Below are 19,445 nucleotides of genomic sequence, written 5' to 3'. Positions count from 1 at the left end.
CTAGCGCTAACCTGTCGGAGCTAGATAAGGAGGTCATGGAGCGGATTCGAAGGTTACGAGTCTGTAATATATTGATTCAATTTTCTATCTAAAGGTATTTAGAAAATCGGTTTACTTATGTTAACTCATGGATTGGTTTCTTCACCTATTTTTCTTTGTTTGTGTTCAGTATGACCGATGTAAGACTCAACTTGTCAGATATATAGGGTTTAGTAAGCACCATGTTGAATTCCTTTACCATTGTCTTCCTTTTCACTTCCGATGCGACTTAACCTGGCGCTACCAATTTTACCAAGGAATTTCTGTCCTCGTCTTTCCAGTTGATCAAACCATCTGCTGAACTTGATCTCAACGGATTCCCGGTGCTACGGCATCCTGCACAACCAGGCTGCCAGAGTCCACAGTTTGGCCCAACTAGGCCTACCTTAACAGTTTGCTGTTTGGCGCTGGGCTGGACCAGAAGCTTCCATTCCACCCACTTCCGACCAAATTTCCGCTTCCATTTCCAGCCACGCGGACGGGACGAGACAGCAGCGGAGCGGAAGACGCAGGCGCCTCTTCCCACCACACGCGAACCAGGCTAGCCAGGACCGAACCGGACGAGACGACCCCCCTCACGCACGCTCGGCTCGGGTCACGCGACCCACCCGATCGGTTGGTTGATCCCCTCTCCTCACCTCTCCTCCCCCTCTCTCGCTCGTCTCGCTCGCTCGCTCGCTCTCGTCTCCCACAACCATCCGCGCACCCCGCCCCCGCCCCGCGTCAACCAAACCCTAACTCGCCAAATCCACCCCTCGCCCTCTCGATCTCGCCTCCGCCATCCGCCGCCAGCGCCGGGCGCCCAAAACCCTACGCCTCTCGTCGTCTCCGCCCGCCCGCCAGCAGACGCTGCCGGTAAGCGTCGTCTCCTCCCTCCTTCTCCTCGTCGCCCCTCCTCTCCCTGATCCCTCTTACGTCTCGGGGTTCCGATGCGGGCGACGCGTGTGGCGCCCCGGGGTTGATCCGCGGGGGCGGAGGAATGGGACTGCGGCGTGGGCACGCGGGCGGGTGGTCCGCCGCCGCGGAATTTCGGGCCCGCGGGCCGGTGTTTGGTACCAGGGGATCACGCGATTGATTCGGCGGTGGGGGCCCTGTGGCGTCGGAGTTGGAGGGTGTTTCTCTGGTGGCTTGGCCTCGAGGGACGCAGCAGGCCTAGAAATTTTGTGAATTTGGTTGGGGGTGGAGTCGTGCACTCTCGATTCCAGGAGGCCCTTTCCATTTCACTATGTTTTTTTTAATGAAACTGTGCTGGTTATTATTCTATGGCAGGAGAAAGTTTCTCTTCCATATTTTGTTCGCTTTCTGAATTCTGATAAGTAAGTTTTAGATTTTAGGCAGGGACGGAGACACAAAAGATACTTTAAAGGCTATTAAGTGCAAACATTTGCGTGATCGAACTTGTTATTATGGTACTCGTAATATTCTGATTCGGACTTGACAATCCTATAAAAGGTAACGGAGGAAAATATGCTCCTAGAAAATTGTAAGGACAAGCGGTTTTTGATTCTGTAATAATGTAGTAAATTACCAGATTTGTCATTACACGTAGATCAAACAAGCAGTATTTAATGTAGCTAGTATATGATAATAAAACTATAAATGGCCAAAGAATGATGGTCAGATGAACATAGCACCGAAATGTAGCTGATTTAGTTTCAGTAAAACAAGGGAGATCGAGCTAATTGTTGTTTAGTGAACAACTCAGCATGCTTTTGCTATTAGCTCATCATGCATCTGAACTACTGTTGCATTGGCCCTAATATTGATTGTGGTGAATCGATGTATTTTATGTAAACATGTGCTTTAGTGTATATGCTGCATTCTTTTTTTAATCCTCATCTTTTTATTTAGCAATAATTGATGCTTTCCATGGAGTTTAGACCTACCCTGTGTGCAGAAAGATTAGTACTGCTTCCCAACCATTTTATGAAGGATCAGTTTCCATATTCTCAGCCCCTCAAATGAAATGGAAAATGTTGTGTGATATATTCAAAAAATATAAATAAAAATCAACAGTTGGGAATTGACAGAACTGTAAATCTTTTGTCCATTCTTTACAACATATAAATAAAAATCAACACTTGGGAATTGACAGAGCTGTAAATCTTTTGTCCATTCTTTACAAGCTATTGTTCTCCTTTATTCTAAATTCAGCTATTTAAGAACAACAATGAGGTATCTGATATATTTGGTTATGAATTTCAAGTTTGCTGTTATTTTTTATGTTGTAGAGGTTTTTGCTGAACTGCAATTGATTTCCTGAAAAATCTTTATATGCTTTTACCAATAGGACAATGCAATTTTAGTTGTTAAAACTGCCAGGAAGGGATGCATACTTTTCACCAAGTGGAATGTTCCTGTTGTGCTTAAGAGCAATTATTATTGTCGCAAATAGCTTCTTGTTTTTACCAACTGCTCTAAGAAACCCTCTTGATATCAAGTTGAGCTATGCTTATCGAAGCAGTAAGCACAAGCTGTAGTCTGTGCTGACTAGCATGTCAAGATGAAGGGCTTATATCATTAGGATTCTAATCTAGACTAGGTGTTTCTTCTTACCACCATCTAGTATTATATGTTAAATGTGAATGTATTGAACTTGTGTTGCCAGTAGGTTTCAAATTTCAATCTAACTAGTTCCAACATCTAGTCATCCTGAAGTTCCATATGCTCCAATCTATGCTCTTTTTTTTTTTTTTGAAAAATAAAGGAGCCCTTAGATGGGCATATGCAACGATTTTCTTTGCAATAAGTTTTATTTTTTTTCTGTAAATATAACTATTTGGTTGAAAATTGGACTGCAGGTATATAACAGGGTGATCATCAGTTGAAGATGCCATCTGCATCCAAATCCAAGTCCAAAGACAGGTCAGCTTCTAAGGCACCAAAAGAGCAACCTAAGGTTGCAGCAAAGCCTATGGGAAATGGCACAGTTGCAAGTGCCTATAACAACTTTTCTGGAAAATTCCATCTGTTGGAACCATCATCCTCTTTGCTGGTTAGCCAGGGTAATGACAAATTAAGGAATACAGATGAGATAGATGAACATTCACGTAGCTCCCATGGTACAGGGGACTTTGATTGTGCCTCTAACAATGGTAGCTGTTCCGGTGAGTCTGAAGATCCAAAGGAAAAATCAACAAGTACTGCACCTCGAGTGGACTCTGTTCCAGGATGTGATATTGATAAGCGTGAGAAGATCAGACAAAAGAATGAGAAGAAGCATCAAAGGCAGAAAGAGAGGCGTGCCCAGGAATTACATGAGCGTTGCAAGGGATACCTAATGTCGAGAAAGCTGGAGGCACTTGCACAGAAGCTTGTTGCAATGGGTTTCTCATCAGATCAAGCAACAATGGCCCTTATACAGAATGAGGGCTGCCTTGAGGAATCTGTTGCCTGGCTATGCAACTTTGATGGAAGTGAGGAAACCAAACAGCAGACAGCAGCAGATCAACAGCCTGGGGTTAATTTGAAGATTGATATAACTGATGAGCTTGCAAAAATTGCAACCCTAGAGGTTAAATTTAAGTGTTCCAAGCAAGAGGTTGAAAGGGCTGTTGTTTCTTCCGAGGGTGATCTAGAAAAGGCTGAAGAGGTTTTGAAGACACAGAAGCAAGAGTCAACGGCAACTACATCTAACCATGAAGGATCTGGCGATTTAAGTGGCTTGGCTAACAAACAGCAGATCATGCTTGCACAGAACCCAACTAGGCCTCAAACAAATGGGTTTTCTTCAGTTGGGGTTCAACAAATGAGGAGAGATGAGAAGGACTTAAACTACAAGCTTCTGTTAAATGGCAGTGGTCCAAAGGAACATGCTGTTAAAGGCTTTCAACCATTGGCTCCACCAGTTAAGCCTGAGATAGGCCGGCAACAATTTGTTCAGCCTGAGAAAAGGCGGCTTAATGCTAATTCGGTTCCATCAGTTTCATACATTACATCATCTCCATTACCTGTTGCAACACCTCAAATAAAGTCTGAAACGCGGCATGTGGCTGGGGGCAATGAGGTGAAAAGTGCAATGCATAATGGAGCTTTGCGAGAATCAGTAGTTGTAATGCAGCGTCCCCAATCTGCAGCTGCCAAACAAAGCCTGCCATCTACAAGCCATAGTATGTTTGCATCAGAACCTCCAAGGGAATGGTACTTAAATGGTGCATCAGGCGTGGATATGATGTTGAATGGTGGTTTAGGTCATGGGCTAAGAAATATGAGTTTGGATGGTGTTAATCCTGCTAAGCAGTTTGTTCATGCAAACCATCAACAAAGTTTTGTTTCCAATCCTATAGAGCTGGCTGCTAATGGTTGGGGTGGTACCTGGGGCTCTGGAGGAACATCATCTTCCCTTGGCGTGGCTTCATCGCTTGGGTTGTTTCGAGGATGGAGCTCGTCTGAGTCTTCTTCATCTCTATCTCGTCCTGATTGGAGAACTAATGGGCCATCACCATGTGACTACACGTCGATAGACTGGAGCCTTGACACAACATTATTAAACCCTGCAGCAAAGAGTGAATGGCTGTCAGACACATGGTCAACGATGTTTATGGGTGGTAGATCCACAAGACCATCTGGAAACCTTGGTGGTGCAGGCATTGCTGGGTTGCATGACAGCAATTTTCCAATGGATCCTTCTCCATCACCCCGGCCCTATGAGTGGCCTTCTTTCTGCAGGGGAGGATCTTCCTAGTTCCCCTACCCTGTAGGTAAGAATCCATCGAATAAAACAAAGTAAAAGCTGTTATTTGTTTCTGTTCTTGTTTTGGTCTCAGATCCAGTTGGTTGACAAGTTTTACCTGTGTATTGAACCGTGTTTGTGTATCCTCAACTGTTGGCCGAGATTAGTCATCTTTCTGTGAATGCTGTGCATGAAAAATGAATGAAGAATTGAAGATATCTTGGCTTAAAATGGATGGATTCCCCTACTCTCTCTTAACAAATAGCTCACCAATTGTTATTTGGTGATCCATTTCTTTATTTGTTCTGTCATGTCAATGCACGCTTATTTTTCTTTATGAAAAGGGGGGCATTCTAATGGAGTCTAAATGTTTGTTTTGGGGGCTAAAATATCTTAGGTTTCTTTCGTTTCTAGAAATAGAAAATTCAAATATTGTTTAGATGGCTTCATCCCTTTTGCTTTGCTTTACACCATTTGCTGTTTTCCCCCACTTGAAGAGCTGTTCTCTTTCTCAATTTTGCTTATCTGGGGGATTGTTCCCTCCGGTTCCATAATTCATATCGTTTTGGACAAGTTTGAGATCAAACTTTTAGAATTTTGACTATTAGTAACTTTTAAAATGTTTAGTATGAAGTCACTAGGACAACATGCATATATAAACCTTAAAATGTGTTTTAATAAAATTAAATATCTGTTTGTTTTTTCTGTTTATATATCATAATACCATAGTCAGATAAATTTTGAAGATCATGTCGTATCTAAAACGATAGAATTAGTAAACTGAGGAGTAGCATTTTAGCTGAGTGCACTATACTAGAGTAGAACTAGTAATAAGATCTTGTTCATGTTTTTGAACTATCAAAAGTATGGAGTAATTTATGGCATTCACATTTGGACTTAACATCCGGTCAGTATGTTCTATTGTTTAAGATGTTGCTATTGTACCTGGTTAAGTGGAAACTATACTGAATGTCAGCCTGTCCTAGCATGTTCGGTGCGTTTCGATGATTAAAATTGACCATCCTGTTGCATTCCTGCTTGCATGCTGTTAACACGCGAGTGTCGCTATGGATTTATGGCTGTCTTATGCTTACCCAGTTGAACTAGTGGTATACCATTCCTTTCATGATGGGACTCGCCTGGGTTGTTCTATTGCCTTGTTCAACTCCTGCAAACTATTGAAAAATCAAGGCGATAAGTTTTATATGTGCACTAGTTTCCTGATTTCGTTGAGCTGCAGTATGGGCCTACAACTGCTTTATTGACATCCATGATCTCTGTAGGACAGTAGTACTGCCGTTGAGAAATACATCTTGCTTTGCGCGTTGTTGTATTTGGATTTGCATTTTTCGGTTGTTCCATTCACTGGATGCTCCAGTAAAATAATACTCCGTACCTTTCTTTCGTATTTTAAGTATTTTAATAGATGGCGTTATTGATTTTTTGTTACATGTTTGACCATTCATTTTATTTAATAAATTTATATAAATATATAAAAATCATAAGAAAATAAATGACAATTATATTTTTTAATAAGATTAATGATTAAACGTGTGAAAAAAATCATCAGTGTTATCTATTAAAATATATAGAGTTAGTAGGTTTCAAGACTAGGTAAGATGGGTTAGACATATTCTTGGTTTTATTGCATGGGATTATCCCGGTTGTCTGGTTGGTTCAGGAATAGATTGGCCTTAGTTTTTTTTTTCGGTACAAGAGATTGGGGGGGGGGGGGGGGGGGGGGTGAGAATGTGAGATGGAATGAACGGATTTATAGCCACCATTAGCCCCGTTTGCACCCAGCGGTGGTGGGTGGTTGGCATGTTTTTCGTTACCGTGGTAATCGGTCTTACCGTGGAGGCACGGTATGGTACCGTGGGTTTGAGTTTAAATTTGAGAAGAATTTCAAACTTTTAAGGAAATTTAATGAAAAAAATTTGTCAATGAAATTCATGAAAAAGTTGTATTTTAGCGTAATTAAAAATCTTAACCTAAAATTTCGGAGGAAAAAAATTAAAAAATAGCCTATTGTAAATAATATTTTGTAAGAAGATGGTTAATAATATTTTATTATTGAGTTATTATTAATTTGCATTAGATACACGTTGTACATAATATTGAAATACAAATATACAAAAGATGATGGATAATGATGGATATAGGTAAAATATGTACGAAGGAAAATTATTTGTGCATGTTAGTACATAGATAATTGTTTTGTTCGTAATAATGTAATAATGGATAGTAGATATATTTATAACACAACAATTAAAATGATGTTATTGTTACTCGTTATTGATGTGAATTATTTGGTTAATGGAGATATGATGGTGTATATTTGTATGTTACAATGTTAAGAATTTAGAAAATGTTATATCAAAATTTTCTTGTTTTCCCTATAACATGTTCTAAATGTCACAAATATAGTTACAAAATATTTCTCTTATATTTTTTTGTAATTTTTTAGATTTTTTAAAGTTTTTTTTTCATTTGACATCTCACAAATTTTCTTGTTTTCAAATCATCTTCTCCTCACGGTTTCCTCGTAGTAACCGCAGTTTTCGCAACCGAAACCGCACGGTTTTGCATGGTTTCCGCCGTTCTTATGCGCTGTTTCGGTAAGTATTAGCTACGGTTACCGTGCGAAACCGCGTGGTTATCGTGCGAAACCGCGTGATAACCGCGCAAAACCGTGCGATAACCGTGAATATCGCACGGTTTTGAATTCAAATTTTTAATTTTCAAACTCATCGTGCTTTTTACGACATCCGCGGTTACGGTGCGGTAACAGCGCTAACGGTTGCCGCGGTAGAGACGGTAAAAACTGAAAGTGGAACCTTGGTGGTTGGTCCGTGGAGAAGGCTTGAGTGGCGGCTATCGGCGGTGATTGTTTGGGTTTTATGGAAAAAGCTAAACGATATATTTGTAAATAAAAAATAATTTATTAATAAAACTTTTATATATGTATTTTTAGTGATCTAAAAGTCGACGCTGAAAAATAATCTTCGGTGAAAAACTTAAAAATTATAACTAAATTTGAGGTTGAAAATTTAACTTTTGGCTTATAAGTATAAACAGAAGTAAAAAGATTATGGTGGACATGTCCTCGAGTGAGTGATGACAGTAGAGGAGCTCGGGATGATGATGGTATCCCAAGCAACGGTGGCATCCTCGTGTGAGTGGTAGCAGTGCAAGAGGCTGGAACGATGATGGTGTCTCGAGCAGTGGCGGTTCGCGGAGGAACGGTGACGGTGCCCCTAGTAAATTGTGGTAGTGGATGAGATTCGAACAACAATAATGCCTCGAGCGGTGGCGACGGAGGGCCAAATGCTGACTACGCCCCAACAACGACGGCCAATGAAGGTGGGACAGAGGTATGTGGTTTGGTGGTCGCCTCTTCTCGTTGGCGCTCCTTGTTAGTTTCGTTCGCTAATTCTTCTGGAATGGCTTTGACCTATATTTAGGAGATATATTCCTTTTCAGTGATAACCTAATGCACCTGTCCTTAAATCAAACACACTAATAAATGGATCGGCTTTGTCCTAACTCATCTCATCTCTACAATGAAATAATCCTATAGAGAAACCCTCGAGTACTAAAATTACGTTGTTACGTAATTCCCAATCGATGCATATGGACGGCTAATTGGTAGGCCTGCTAATGGGTTGGATGGAAATGGATTAAATGAGTTAGTTTTTAATTTGGATTATTTTGATTGGGTGCAAATGGATTGTTACTTTAAATTGTTTGGATTGGATTGGGTTACAGAGACAAATGGATTGATATGAACTGTATTTAGTTAGGTGATTTCAGGTTCTAAATGGATTTGACCCGTGGAGATCAAATGGATCATTTAATTGAGTAGCTAATTGATAAGAGAATAGACATATGCGAGATCCACATGTAGAAATTGATTAAAATTTACACAAAGTTATTCTTATAATAATAAATCATCCCACCAAATTTTAGTTAAATTTGATAAATTTTCATAGTGTAAACACGAGTTTTAAAATTTTAGTCCGAGTTTATACATAATAAATGTGTACATCCATTCTAGTAGAGTGGATTAGATCTATTTTAACCAAATGGTTTGATACGGGTTGGACTAGATCTTAATAAAAAATAATTGGTGCGTATTAGTTTAGTAGACTAATTAGTAAAGAGATAGATTGTAGTTGATTTGAATTGAATTAAAATCCATTAGTAGGCTTACCAATTGGACGTAAATAGAGTACGATTGAAGACGCTTTGCTGGCCTTTCCCGTTGGGAATGGTGGAATGGTAATGGATCTCAAGAGCATTAATTTATGTTGTTGGATCTCCCTTGATTGATTTGTACTTATTGGTAGTAATTTATTTATTCTAATATAACTGTATTTATAGCATGGTAAAGACAAAATAGTTGTAAAAAATAACTTAAATTTGCCAAATTAAAAGTAAAAAGATTGTATAGAGTGAGAGGTAAATCGAGGTGAAATAGATATAGATTTGAATATAAGATGATTGATGTGATAAATAGTAGTTTGTAAATGAGATAAATTTGAATTCTAAAAATATCCTTATTATTATGGCAGAGTTAGGCCGTGTTCGGCTGATAGTTATCTTACCCCATATTCCCACGTTTTCCAAACTGTTAAACAATGTTTTTTATAAAAAATTTGGATAGGAAATTAAATCATATTAATCTATTTTATATTTTTAAATAATTAATAATTAATTAATCATCTATTAATCTATTAATACGCTTTCGCGTAGATTAACTAAAGGCAGCTCTAACGTGCATACTAAGAAGGTGCCAAGAAGAGAGAGAAAGGGATATGAGAGGTGCTATACATTAGAGCAAAAGGTGCTAGCTTGGAATGTGAAAGCACGTGTAGCTTCTTCTAGCACCTGGTGCCAAGGACTTTTTGTGAGAGAGTTAATGCTAATGCTATACTACAAGCACCAAATATTTCTATAATCCGCAGGACCTATCTTAGTATGGACTATAAGATTTTATACATTAGAGCAATATTGAGCTATGGTGCTAGCGGCTGACGTGTCCTCCCTAACAAATTTTAAAGAACTAAACACTAAAGTTGCCCTAACACCCATTTCTACTCCTCTCGAAGGCAGCCTTAGTCCAATATGGGCTAGTTCGCAGGAGTGAGTCCAAAGCGGTCTAATCAGTGCACGCAAAACAAGAAAAGCCATTAGCATATTATTAATTAAGTATTAGCTATTGTAAACTTAAAAAATAGATTAATATGATTTTTTAAAACAACTTTCATAAAAATATTTTTAGCAAAAAATGCACCGTTTAATAGTTCGGGAAGCGTGTACACGAAAAAAGAGAGGGAATTTGAGGTGCCTTGTGAACTAGCCCTACGTGTATTTGATTGCTCGGGGTAGAACATCTAGTACTCGCTGACTTGTTGGAGTCTCTGGCTAGAGTATCTCGTTTACCGTATGTTGTGACTTTACGTCACTAACACAAGTATACAAGTATGTATGTAACAATGACAGATACTAGTTGTACACATGAAAATAACTCAAGTGTAGAAAATGCTTAGAATGCATCAACCATGTTCATCTAGCCAGGATATTCCTAGGAGCCGTCTCCAATAAGCTTCTTTGTGTCTTGTTTGGCAAGCTTCCTTCTTATCTTGCTCAACAGGATTCTCCCTATCCCTATTCGAGTATTTGTATATTTCAATGCGACCCTTGTACATTTACCGAGACAATCTTCTAAACACGGTGATTTAATATCTGTGACTGAGGCATATTGCCTCAACATGCCAACTGAGCATATTGTCTCAACATGCCAACTGAGCATATTGTCCTAACATACCACCCGAGCATATTGTCTCAACACACCAACCGAGCATATTGTCTCAACATGCTCTCCGAGCATCTTGTCTCAACACACCATCCGAGCATATTGTCTCAACATGTCAACTGAACATATTGTCCTAACATGCCACCCGAGCATATTAACATATTGTCCTAACATGCTACCCGAGCATATTGTCCTAACATGCCACCCGAGCATATTGTCTCAACATACCAACTGAGCATATTGTCCTAACATGCTCTGAGCATATTATCTCAACATGTCAACCGACCATATTGTCCTAATATGCCCCATGAGAATATTATCTCAACATGCCAACTGAGCATATTGTCCTAATATGTCACCGGAGCATATTGTCCTCTTATGCCACCCAAGAAATTGTATCAACATGCCAACTAAGCATATTGTCTCAATATACCAACCGAGCAGATTCGGGCGAATAGGCAAAGGGGGGCATGTACCAACACTGTACTGTACAGTAGTACCACTCTCTGGAAGCCTAAAAATGCTGGATGGAATATTACATCAACATCAACGTCGACACGTCACCCGCGAATAAATTGCCATCCCAAACATCCCTCCCTTTCCATCGTACTCGTACCCTCCGTGGTTGCCGAGGTCAAGGCTGCAGCGCATCTCCGCTTGCGCATCTAGCCATCTAGTATGGCTGGCTTGCTCGTCGTCGGCGACGATGACTCGTACGAGCAGGAGTATTCTCTCTTCCAGCCCTCGTTTGACTCTGCGTCTTGGCTGCATGCGTCGACGTGGCATGGGAGGGCAGGCACTCGCGAGTGCGGGGGGCCACGTCTTTTTCACGTCCCGTTTTTTTGGCTCGGCTCGGCATGGTGCATCGCATCAATTCAGACGCGGTTAGGAATGGGAGCACCAGCGGGCATCACGCTAAATATTCCTGGGACGGCCGGGCCAACCGACGCAGTTGAAGCCCCGTGCGATATCATGTGGCCCTGTTTCTTGCAAACTTATTCCACCACGATCTATTTATACTTGTACTCCCTAGTCCCTACTCATGTTTCTCCCTTCCCTCGGCGCCATCAGTCTATTCTTCCCAAGATCTCGATAGATTTTTCACTAAAGTATGTGTTTGTATTCTGCCTAGGCAGAATATTGACATACGAACACAAGCATTGCGTATTATACTATCCGTGTGCAGTGTAAATGAGACGAGCAGTCAGCAGATTGCTTTGCCAAGGGAGTCTCGCCGGCCCCAGGCACAGATGGTTTTCTGCAACAAAACAAATGACCCGTTCCTTTTGCTGTCAGTCACGCGAGTTACACGATGGCACTGACCGGATATATATCGTCCAGGCTCAACGATGTACTGGTGGACTGCATGATTGAGCGTAGAGTAGTGGACTATTAGAGCAGCGTTTGAAGGTTCTAGGTGAGCTGAAACCTAGGCAGTAGCCACGACAAGGAGTATAAAAGGGCGACACCGTTCGTAGTATAGAGAAGCGAGGAACATCCTGATTCGGTGTCTTTGCACAAAGGTGGTAGGAGTATTGTTGGAAGAGCCCGAAGAGTGTTCACCCCATCCCAAGCACAAATGCTCAGCTCCATTGGAATATCATCATTCTAATGCGGATCCTAATCTTAGATATCAATGAAGTACAATGTGTTAGTCTTATTCCTCCTTTTGAATACCACATATTGATTCATATGGTTTAATTGTCAAAAAATATGGTGTTGCGGGGTGGACCACCCATGACCCTTTGTCACCCTTACGCAGGCGACTTTGAGGACGATGCAACCCACCGCCATCACTTTCTTTCTCCTTCACCTCGCTGCTACTAGCTAGGATGGTGGTGATGGAGCTTGGCTCACCACCCATCATGTGCAAAGAAGGAGTGGCACATTGCGATGAAGGCAACGATGCCATGGCGACGGTTCAATGAGGCTGCATAGCGGCAATGATGTGACATAACTACACGGTGAAGGAGCTCATACTAGGAAGCGACGGCGCGATAAACCACAGTGGAGGAGCTCCTACTCATAGCTCGCTAGCATAGATCTTGGGACTCTTTTTGGCGACAACAATTATGTGATGAGGTTGGGTGGTGGTGACGACAATTATGTGATAAACTGCGCGGTGGAGGAGCTCTTGCGCAGAGCTTGTAGCCTAGATATAGGGACTCCTCTTTGTTTGGTTTGGCTAGATGGGTGGTAGGTCGGCAGGGCATCAATGGGTGGTTGTGGATGATGCTTCTTCAACCTGCTAAGCGATGGTGATGGGGCTTCTCTTGTTAGGATGGATTTTGGCACGCAAAAGGTGGCAAGAGGGCGACAATGCTAGGAATGGCGATGACAATGCATGGGGCCAGTGACGGTGGTAGACCCCCAAGAGTTGGTGGCAGCGAGCAGGGAAGCAGTTGCCAGCTGAGCACCCTCTTCTTCATGAAGCTTCTTCCCTTCTTTGGCTGATCCTAGTCGCGAGGAGTTCCATGGGGAGTGGGGGTCGATTGGTGCAATAGTAGACGATGGCTATTTGGTGGTGACCGAGAAGCTTGTGTGAGCATGCCGAAGTAATGGGATGTTGACCTAGGCTTGGTTGTGGAGGGATGATGTTGGTTTTTTGTCAATGGTCTCTTACGTGGATCAGTTGTGTGGGGCTGGGTTGATATCGCCGATGAAAGCCATGGTAGGCCTTTGGCTGACCTGATCATAGCAACACCCTTAGGTATTGTTTCGTTACTTGGAGACATTGTCATGGCATTTTTCATTCCTCCACACAAATCATTGGGTTAAAACCTTGCTCTGACTTTCGGACAAGTGGTGGCAGTGTTTTACGTCGTGTTCTCCATGAGGCCCCTGCTTTGGAGAAACTACCCATGCAATGATGGTCGCCAATACACTCTTACATCAGTTCCCAAGCTTTACAAGCCTAGAATGTGCGTTGAGACCCTCGCTTTCTTGGTTTTGCTGTTGTTCATGGTGGGCAACCAAACTCTCTTCATTTGTTTATGCTATGTGAAGTCGAAGCTAATTCGTTGTGGGGCACAGTGAAGCTCGATGACGATAACACACTACAGACTCTTTCTAGGGTTATTGGTGCCAACCGTGTGTGAGAATGGTGTCTAGGTAGCTTAGACTGATGTCCACCATGGGAAGTTGATGGTATTTGTTCGTTTTGGCAATGTCTTCGTCCACGACGATGTGATCACTATGGAATAGGAGCCGTTGTGTGGCTAGATAGTAGGTTTGACAATGATAAGGTGTTTTTTAATTCGGAGCCACCGTGATGCTATTACGTCAAGCTGAGAAGTGATTTATTGTGTTTGGGTTCCATCCATGTTTTAGTGTTGTCGTTGGAGAGTCAAGTATTTTCACGTGTGCTGTTGTGGTACTTGATGTGGCTTTTTTCTTGTAACCCACCTAGGTTTTATTCGTTCTATTTCATAATGTAAGACTATTTATGTTCAGTCATTAACAGATGCATATTATTTGTTTATACATCTAGATTCATTAGTATTTATTTAAATCCAAATAAAGCTATAAAGTCTTGCGTCATGAAATAGATTAACAATTATTCTATTTATTTAGCTTCACAAAAAATAAAATTCCGGTGTTTCAAGCGAGGCTGTAGTTGTTTAGTAAATACTTCATTCATCTTTTTACTTAATACTTCATCTGTTTCATATTATAAAACTTTTTAGCTTTATCAAGATTCATCCACGTATCAATGTATATATTTTGTATATGTGTTTAGATTCATCAGCAAGTATATGAATCTAGGCAATGCCAGAAAGTCTTATAATATAGAACGGAGGGAATACCATTAACTTTTGGATCAATGTTTTACCATTTTTCTTATTCAAATTTTTTTATCCAAATGTAAAAAAATTATAAGTCATGCACCAAGCTTCTATAGTAATAAATTAAATTATAATAAAATAATTAATAATTATATAATTTTTTAAATAAAACGAACGGTGAATCATATACGTAAATGTGTAAAAGAAAAAAAAAGACGGTAGCACTGAACAGCAAAAACGGAACCGGTTGTTTTTTTAACCGACCGAACACACCAGTAGCACGCGACGCGTGGCGTACGTTACGCCGACCAAGCCACCGTGCGCCGGTGCCGACGCGCACTCCCGCAGTGCGGCAGGCCGACCAGCCCAGCAGCAGCACGTCGTGCTGCTGTGCGTGCGTGACGTCTCTATGCACGTAGTGGCGCGGCACGACCGACGACCACGCTCGAACGGAGCGCTGCTGGCGCATCGATGTGACACGTCGCGGACGCGGGGAGGCCCGCCCGCGTGCCGGTCCTGCCCTCCTGCCGGCCGGTATCGATCGACCATGAACGCTCGCACGCACCGCACCGTCGCCGGACGCCCGGCACGACGGCCGCGGTTGCCGCCGCTCCGCGCGGCGCGGGCGGGCGGGCGAGCGCGCCTGACCGGTCCCCCTCCTCTCTCCCCCACGTTCGCCGGTCGAGCTGGTTCGACATGCCCGGCCGGCCCGTCGCGGCGCCGTCCGTCGCGCGTCGCGTGATCGGGCGGCTTGATGGCTTCCCTTGAGCGCACGCACCGGTGCCATGCTCCGGTTGGAATATTGATTATGGAGGGACCAATCATGAACTGCACAAACACGTAGTGGGTAGTACTCCACGTTACACGATCGTTTGACGTGTGCGCAGCTAAGGACGTGACACGTACGTACGTCTCGGTCGACGTTTGCTGACTTGCTGTTGCTTCCTGCTACGTCGCCTGATTGTCTCGTTTAGGAGTGATAGGACTTATTAACGATTAAAAATAATGTATCGATAAAGCTTATATATATAAATAAATATAATCTCAGTGATTTAAAATAAAGACTTATTTAAAGTACAATGAAAAACTATTATTAAATTCATAATTAAGTTTTAAAATTTAAAATTCTGCTTATAAGTAAAAATATATGAAAAGAAATAGAACGATGATGCGTCCCTTCAGATGGCCATGTGCTCTCATCCTTGGTCTACCTCTATCGTATGGATATAGTCTCTGTCTATGGACACTAAGTATGAGAGACACTAAAATAAAACCCTTTGACTTCAAGGGGTTAAGTAGTGATCTGTAGTCGATATGGGTTAATATCGTAGCATAGTGTATAAAGAGATATCATGACTTTAGTATAAAAACTATGAAGTCGACCGCTGCTACATAAAATGGCTACCGTAGATGAGTCATTTCTCATTTAGGATCGTTAAAGTGGCTAGTTTAAGATGGCTTGCCTGCCTCGTTACTACTCCATTCGTTTCAAAAATATAATTTATTTTAGAATTTTAATCTTGTTCTACAATATAAGAATTTATAATATTATTTACGATACTACTTGTCATCTCAATTATTTCCTATTATTTAGATTTCTTTCAATCTTACCCCACATATGTTACCACATCTAGGGTTTGTAAAATCGTTGGCTGTCACGACTATTGTGCAGAGATCACTCATATTTGAATCAAAAAAATTGAATAGACCCACAGTGGTTTGGGCGTAAAAATCACACGTTATGTCACATTTATCATGATATATTAGCCAGTAAACATAACGGAGTGATCAATATCCATATTCGTAATACATATATCGATAATTGTTGTGACATTACCAATATTGATAATTGCAATTTAGGGGTGAAAATCACGAGATATGTTGTGATTACCACGGTATATTAGCCGATAATCATGATGGAACTATCAATATCAATAATTGCAATATATATGCCGATAATCGCAGTGACACGATCAATATCGATAATCGCAAGGATTCTGCTTATAATTCCGTGTTTTTGATGTAATATCTCCCGGTATATGCGGTTTTCCCTGCTAGTTAAAAAAATGGCCAGGATGAACATTAGCAACCTCTCTGGTTATTATTAATTTGTTCAAATAAAATTCGTTTTCTAACCACAACCTGATGCTACATGCGTTATTTTTGAAGAATTTCTTCAGCACAAGGTTCTAAAAAAATTAGAACTATCACCACAAATTTTTTTTGGATTTTTACCATTTCTTTTATAAAATTGATATCTTGTGAAATTTGACAAACCCTATTTTGGCTTACCAAAGCCACACCCTCGGCAGCTCGCGCAATTATCATAGTTTTGTATATCCTCATTTATTAAAGGATATCAAAATGTTATCTCTTTTACCTAACTTATGCTAAACAATGTTTAATTGCTTATATTTTTGGAATGAAGGAAGTACAAAATAACATGTTGAGATATAGTTAGAGAGGGAGTAAAAAAATATCATGTTTTGAGATATAATTGTGGGAATGATCTGTCATAAATCATTGTCATGAGTGGTGCAAACAAACCTATCATACATAATGTTTTGATTTGTGACGGTCCTTAAATACATCATATCCCAACTATAAATGGTGTATTTTACTATTTTTCGACCATCCCAGATGTCATGCATATCTCTTTCCTCTATATAGCTCAATCAACTTGAACTCTCATATCCCTCTCCGCCTCCCCTTGAACTCTTTTACACGTGTTGTCGCCGTTCATCATTATTATGCCATCCACCTCTACCTCTCATCTCTTTCCTACGCTGCCAACCTTGTCCTCCCACACCGCGGCACCATCACACAGTAAAAAGCCTATGCCCATGAGGATAATGAGAAGATGAGCATGTGATGGTTGAGTCTTGCCATCACAATTACCGAGCAAAAAAACACAAAATCTGACTCTCCTTAAGTTTAGGGGTTGTCGGATTTGGTTACCCTGAGCTCAAGGGTAACTGAACCGGGTCACCTTAAAGTGGACCGATGGCTCCTCGCACGATAGTCCTTATCATCGTTATTGTTACTACCAACACAACTAGTATTGGGCAGCTCTCCTTTATATTATCGGCAATGTCTCCCTCCGCTGCCCTAGAGCTTGGGATGAACAAATCGGAGGCCCGATAATCTTGAGGGGGCTAGATTCAGTTGCCTTGAGCTTTGTTGCTTCGGTGGTTTTTTTTTTTTTTAAATCTATGATGGTTGGATAGCAGAGCCGTCACCAATACATAAATCAGTGATAAGTGATCAATAGTTAGAGATGGCTCTAGCCATCACGGAACAAATGGTACTATCGATTCCCCCATTCCTTAGTGATTGGCTGATTGCATTTCTCAACAATCTCAGTGACCTGTTGTCTGGTAGTTGAATATGTTAGCTTGGTACCGAAACAAATTTTCTCTAATCCATTAAATGTATCGGTGACTATTAAATCATTCGAAGTAACATACTGTATACCTTCGAATTTACTCACCTAAAGCCAAATGATAAAATCCCATAGGCACAGGCACGGAGATGATCAGTACATCATCAATCAATGGAGGCGTTATTATTGCCAAAAACAAAAAAGAAAAAAACGAAAACGACTTTTCAGTTCAAGGCAAGTCTATTTATACATTCTGTCCTAAGCGGGCATTCTGCACAAGCTCCTACATTATCGAGAAAGATTTGATCAGCTGTTATATGGATCTTATTGTCATAACTATATATAATTGTAAGATTTTATGTCATGCGCTCTCAATCTAGTTTGTCACTAATTTTAATTGAAAATAAAATAATTAATTTAGATGTTGTGGGCTTGTGGCTGATTGGGACCTAAGCTGCTATATTTCGGGAATAACCAATACATTTGATTAACATATTTATGATATCGAAAGCAGTGGTCTGATATATTCAGGGTTGTCGACCAGGGGTGAGGTGATTGTTTGGATTTTTTTACTGAAAAAGCCAAATGATATATTTGAAAATAGAAAATAATCTATGAATAAACCTTTTATATATATTATTAACGATTTAAGAGCAAAGACTTAAATAATAAAATATAATAAAAAACAAAAAATCAACTCTAAATTTAATGTTAAAAATTTAAATTTTGGCTTATAAGCATATGTAAAAGTGAAAAGATGAGGTGCTAGCTATTACATACTCTGTTTGAACAAATTCAAATTGTATTTCAAGCGATCAGTTCTAAAGATTTATTTTGTGTTGGGTTCATAAACGCCAAAACCTCCGATGTAAGACCTCCACTAAAAGTTTTAATCCTGCCAAATCAATATTGCAATGACGTCGTACCCATCAACACCGTCACATAAGTGTTGATTTTGTAAATATTAAAATATGATTGGCTCAGTCTTTAGAGATGTTCATAGGTACAAGTACGTGTGTGTTTATAAAAGATGAATATGTGTATGTTATGATTGACAATGTTTAAATCATATACCGTGTTTTGTAAAAAGAAAAAAAAGTGTATGAGGGATGCTAGTAACATATAGTAAGATAAACGATAGTAAAGGCAATATCTGTTTTTATGAAAAAAAATAGAGATCTGTGAGAAAATTAGTCATATTTTACCTTTATTTTACAAAATATGCATTGAGAAGGTGGAATAGCCATAAGCAATAGTATATTACCACACCAGCCCCTATGGGCCCTTTCGAATGCATGGTTGAGAATATGCAAAGGATTTTGACATAAATAAAAATACAAAATAACGGAATACAAATAGGAATATATTTTTTTCAAAACACAAATTTGAGCAGAGAAAAAGGCTAAAATGAAATATTACATAAGGTCAGACCTGAAGTTAAATTTCCTTAAAAACTCCCATGAATCGAGGCATTATATGTGAACATAGGATCCAATAGTGTTCAATCATTTGCTCTAAATAATTGTCTAGAAAAATTCTTATATAGTTTAAGGGTATTGTTACGGTACCTTCAAGAGTAAGGGTAGCAGCGTAGTAAAATTTAAATCTAACCCTATATTTTTATAAGTATATTAAAATTTTTATTTAAAACTTTGATAAGATATATTTAGCAATTCATCTATTTTAATATAAAATATTATACACAGATTTATTGCAATGTTATATATTTTAGTTTAAATTGTATCCATA

At 40.2% G+C, this 19,445-nt stretch overlaps 1 protein-coding gene across 1 annotated transcript; it reads left to right on the top strand.

The window, feature by feature from the left end:
• The first annotated feature begins 697 nt into the window (after nucleotides 1-697).
• Nucleotides 698-4,942, top strand: LOC102703121. Its single transcript, XM_006654333.3, has 2 exons — nucleotides 698-894; nucleotides 2,841-4,942. The coding sequence occupies exon 2, from the start codon at nucleotides 2,870-2,872 to the stop codon at nucleotides 4,721-4,723; it is 1,854 nt and encodes a 617-aa protein (XP_006654396.1). The 5' UTR covers nucleotides 698-894; nucleotides 2,841-2,869; the 3' UTR covers nucleotides 4,724-4,942.
• Nucleotides 4,943-19,445: the final 14,503 nt, after the last annotated feature.

The sequence above is a fragment of the Oryza brachyantha genome, chromosome 5 (assembly GCF_000231095.2).
Source record: "Oryza brachyantha chromosome 5, ObraRS2, whole genome shotgun sequence".
NCBI lineage: Eukaryota > Viridiplantae > Streptophyta > Magnoliopsida > Poales > Poaceae > Oryza > Oryza brachyantha.
Note: the sequence above shows the minus strand (reverse complement) of the source record. Positions and strands in the feature narration are given on the sequence as shown.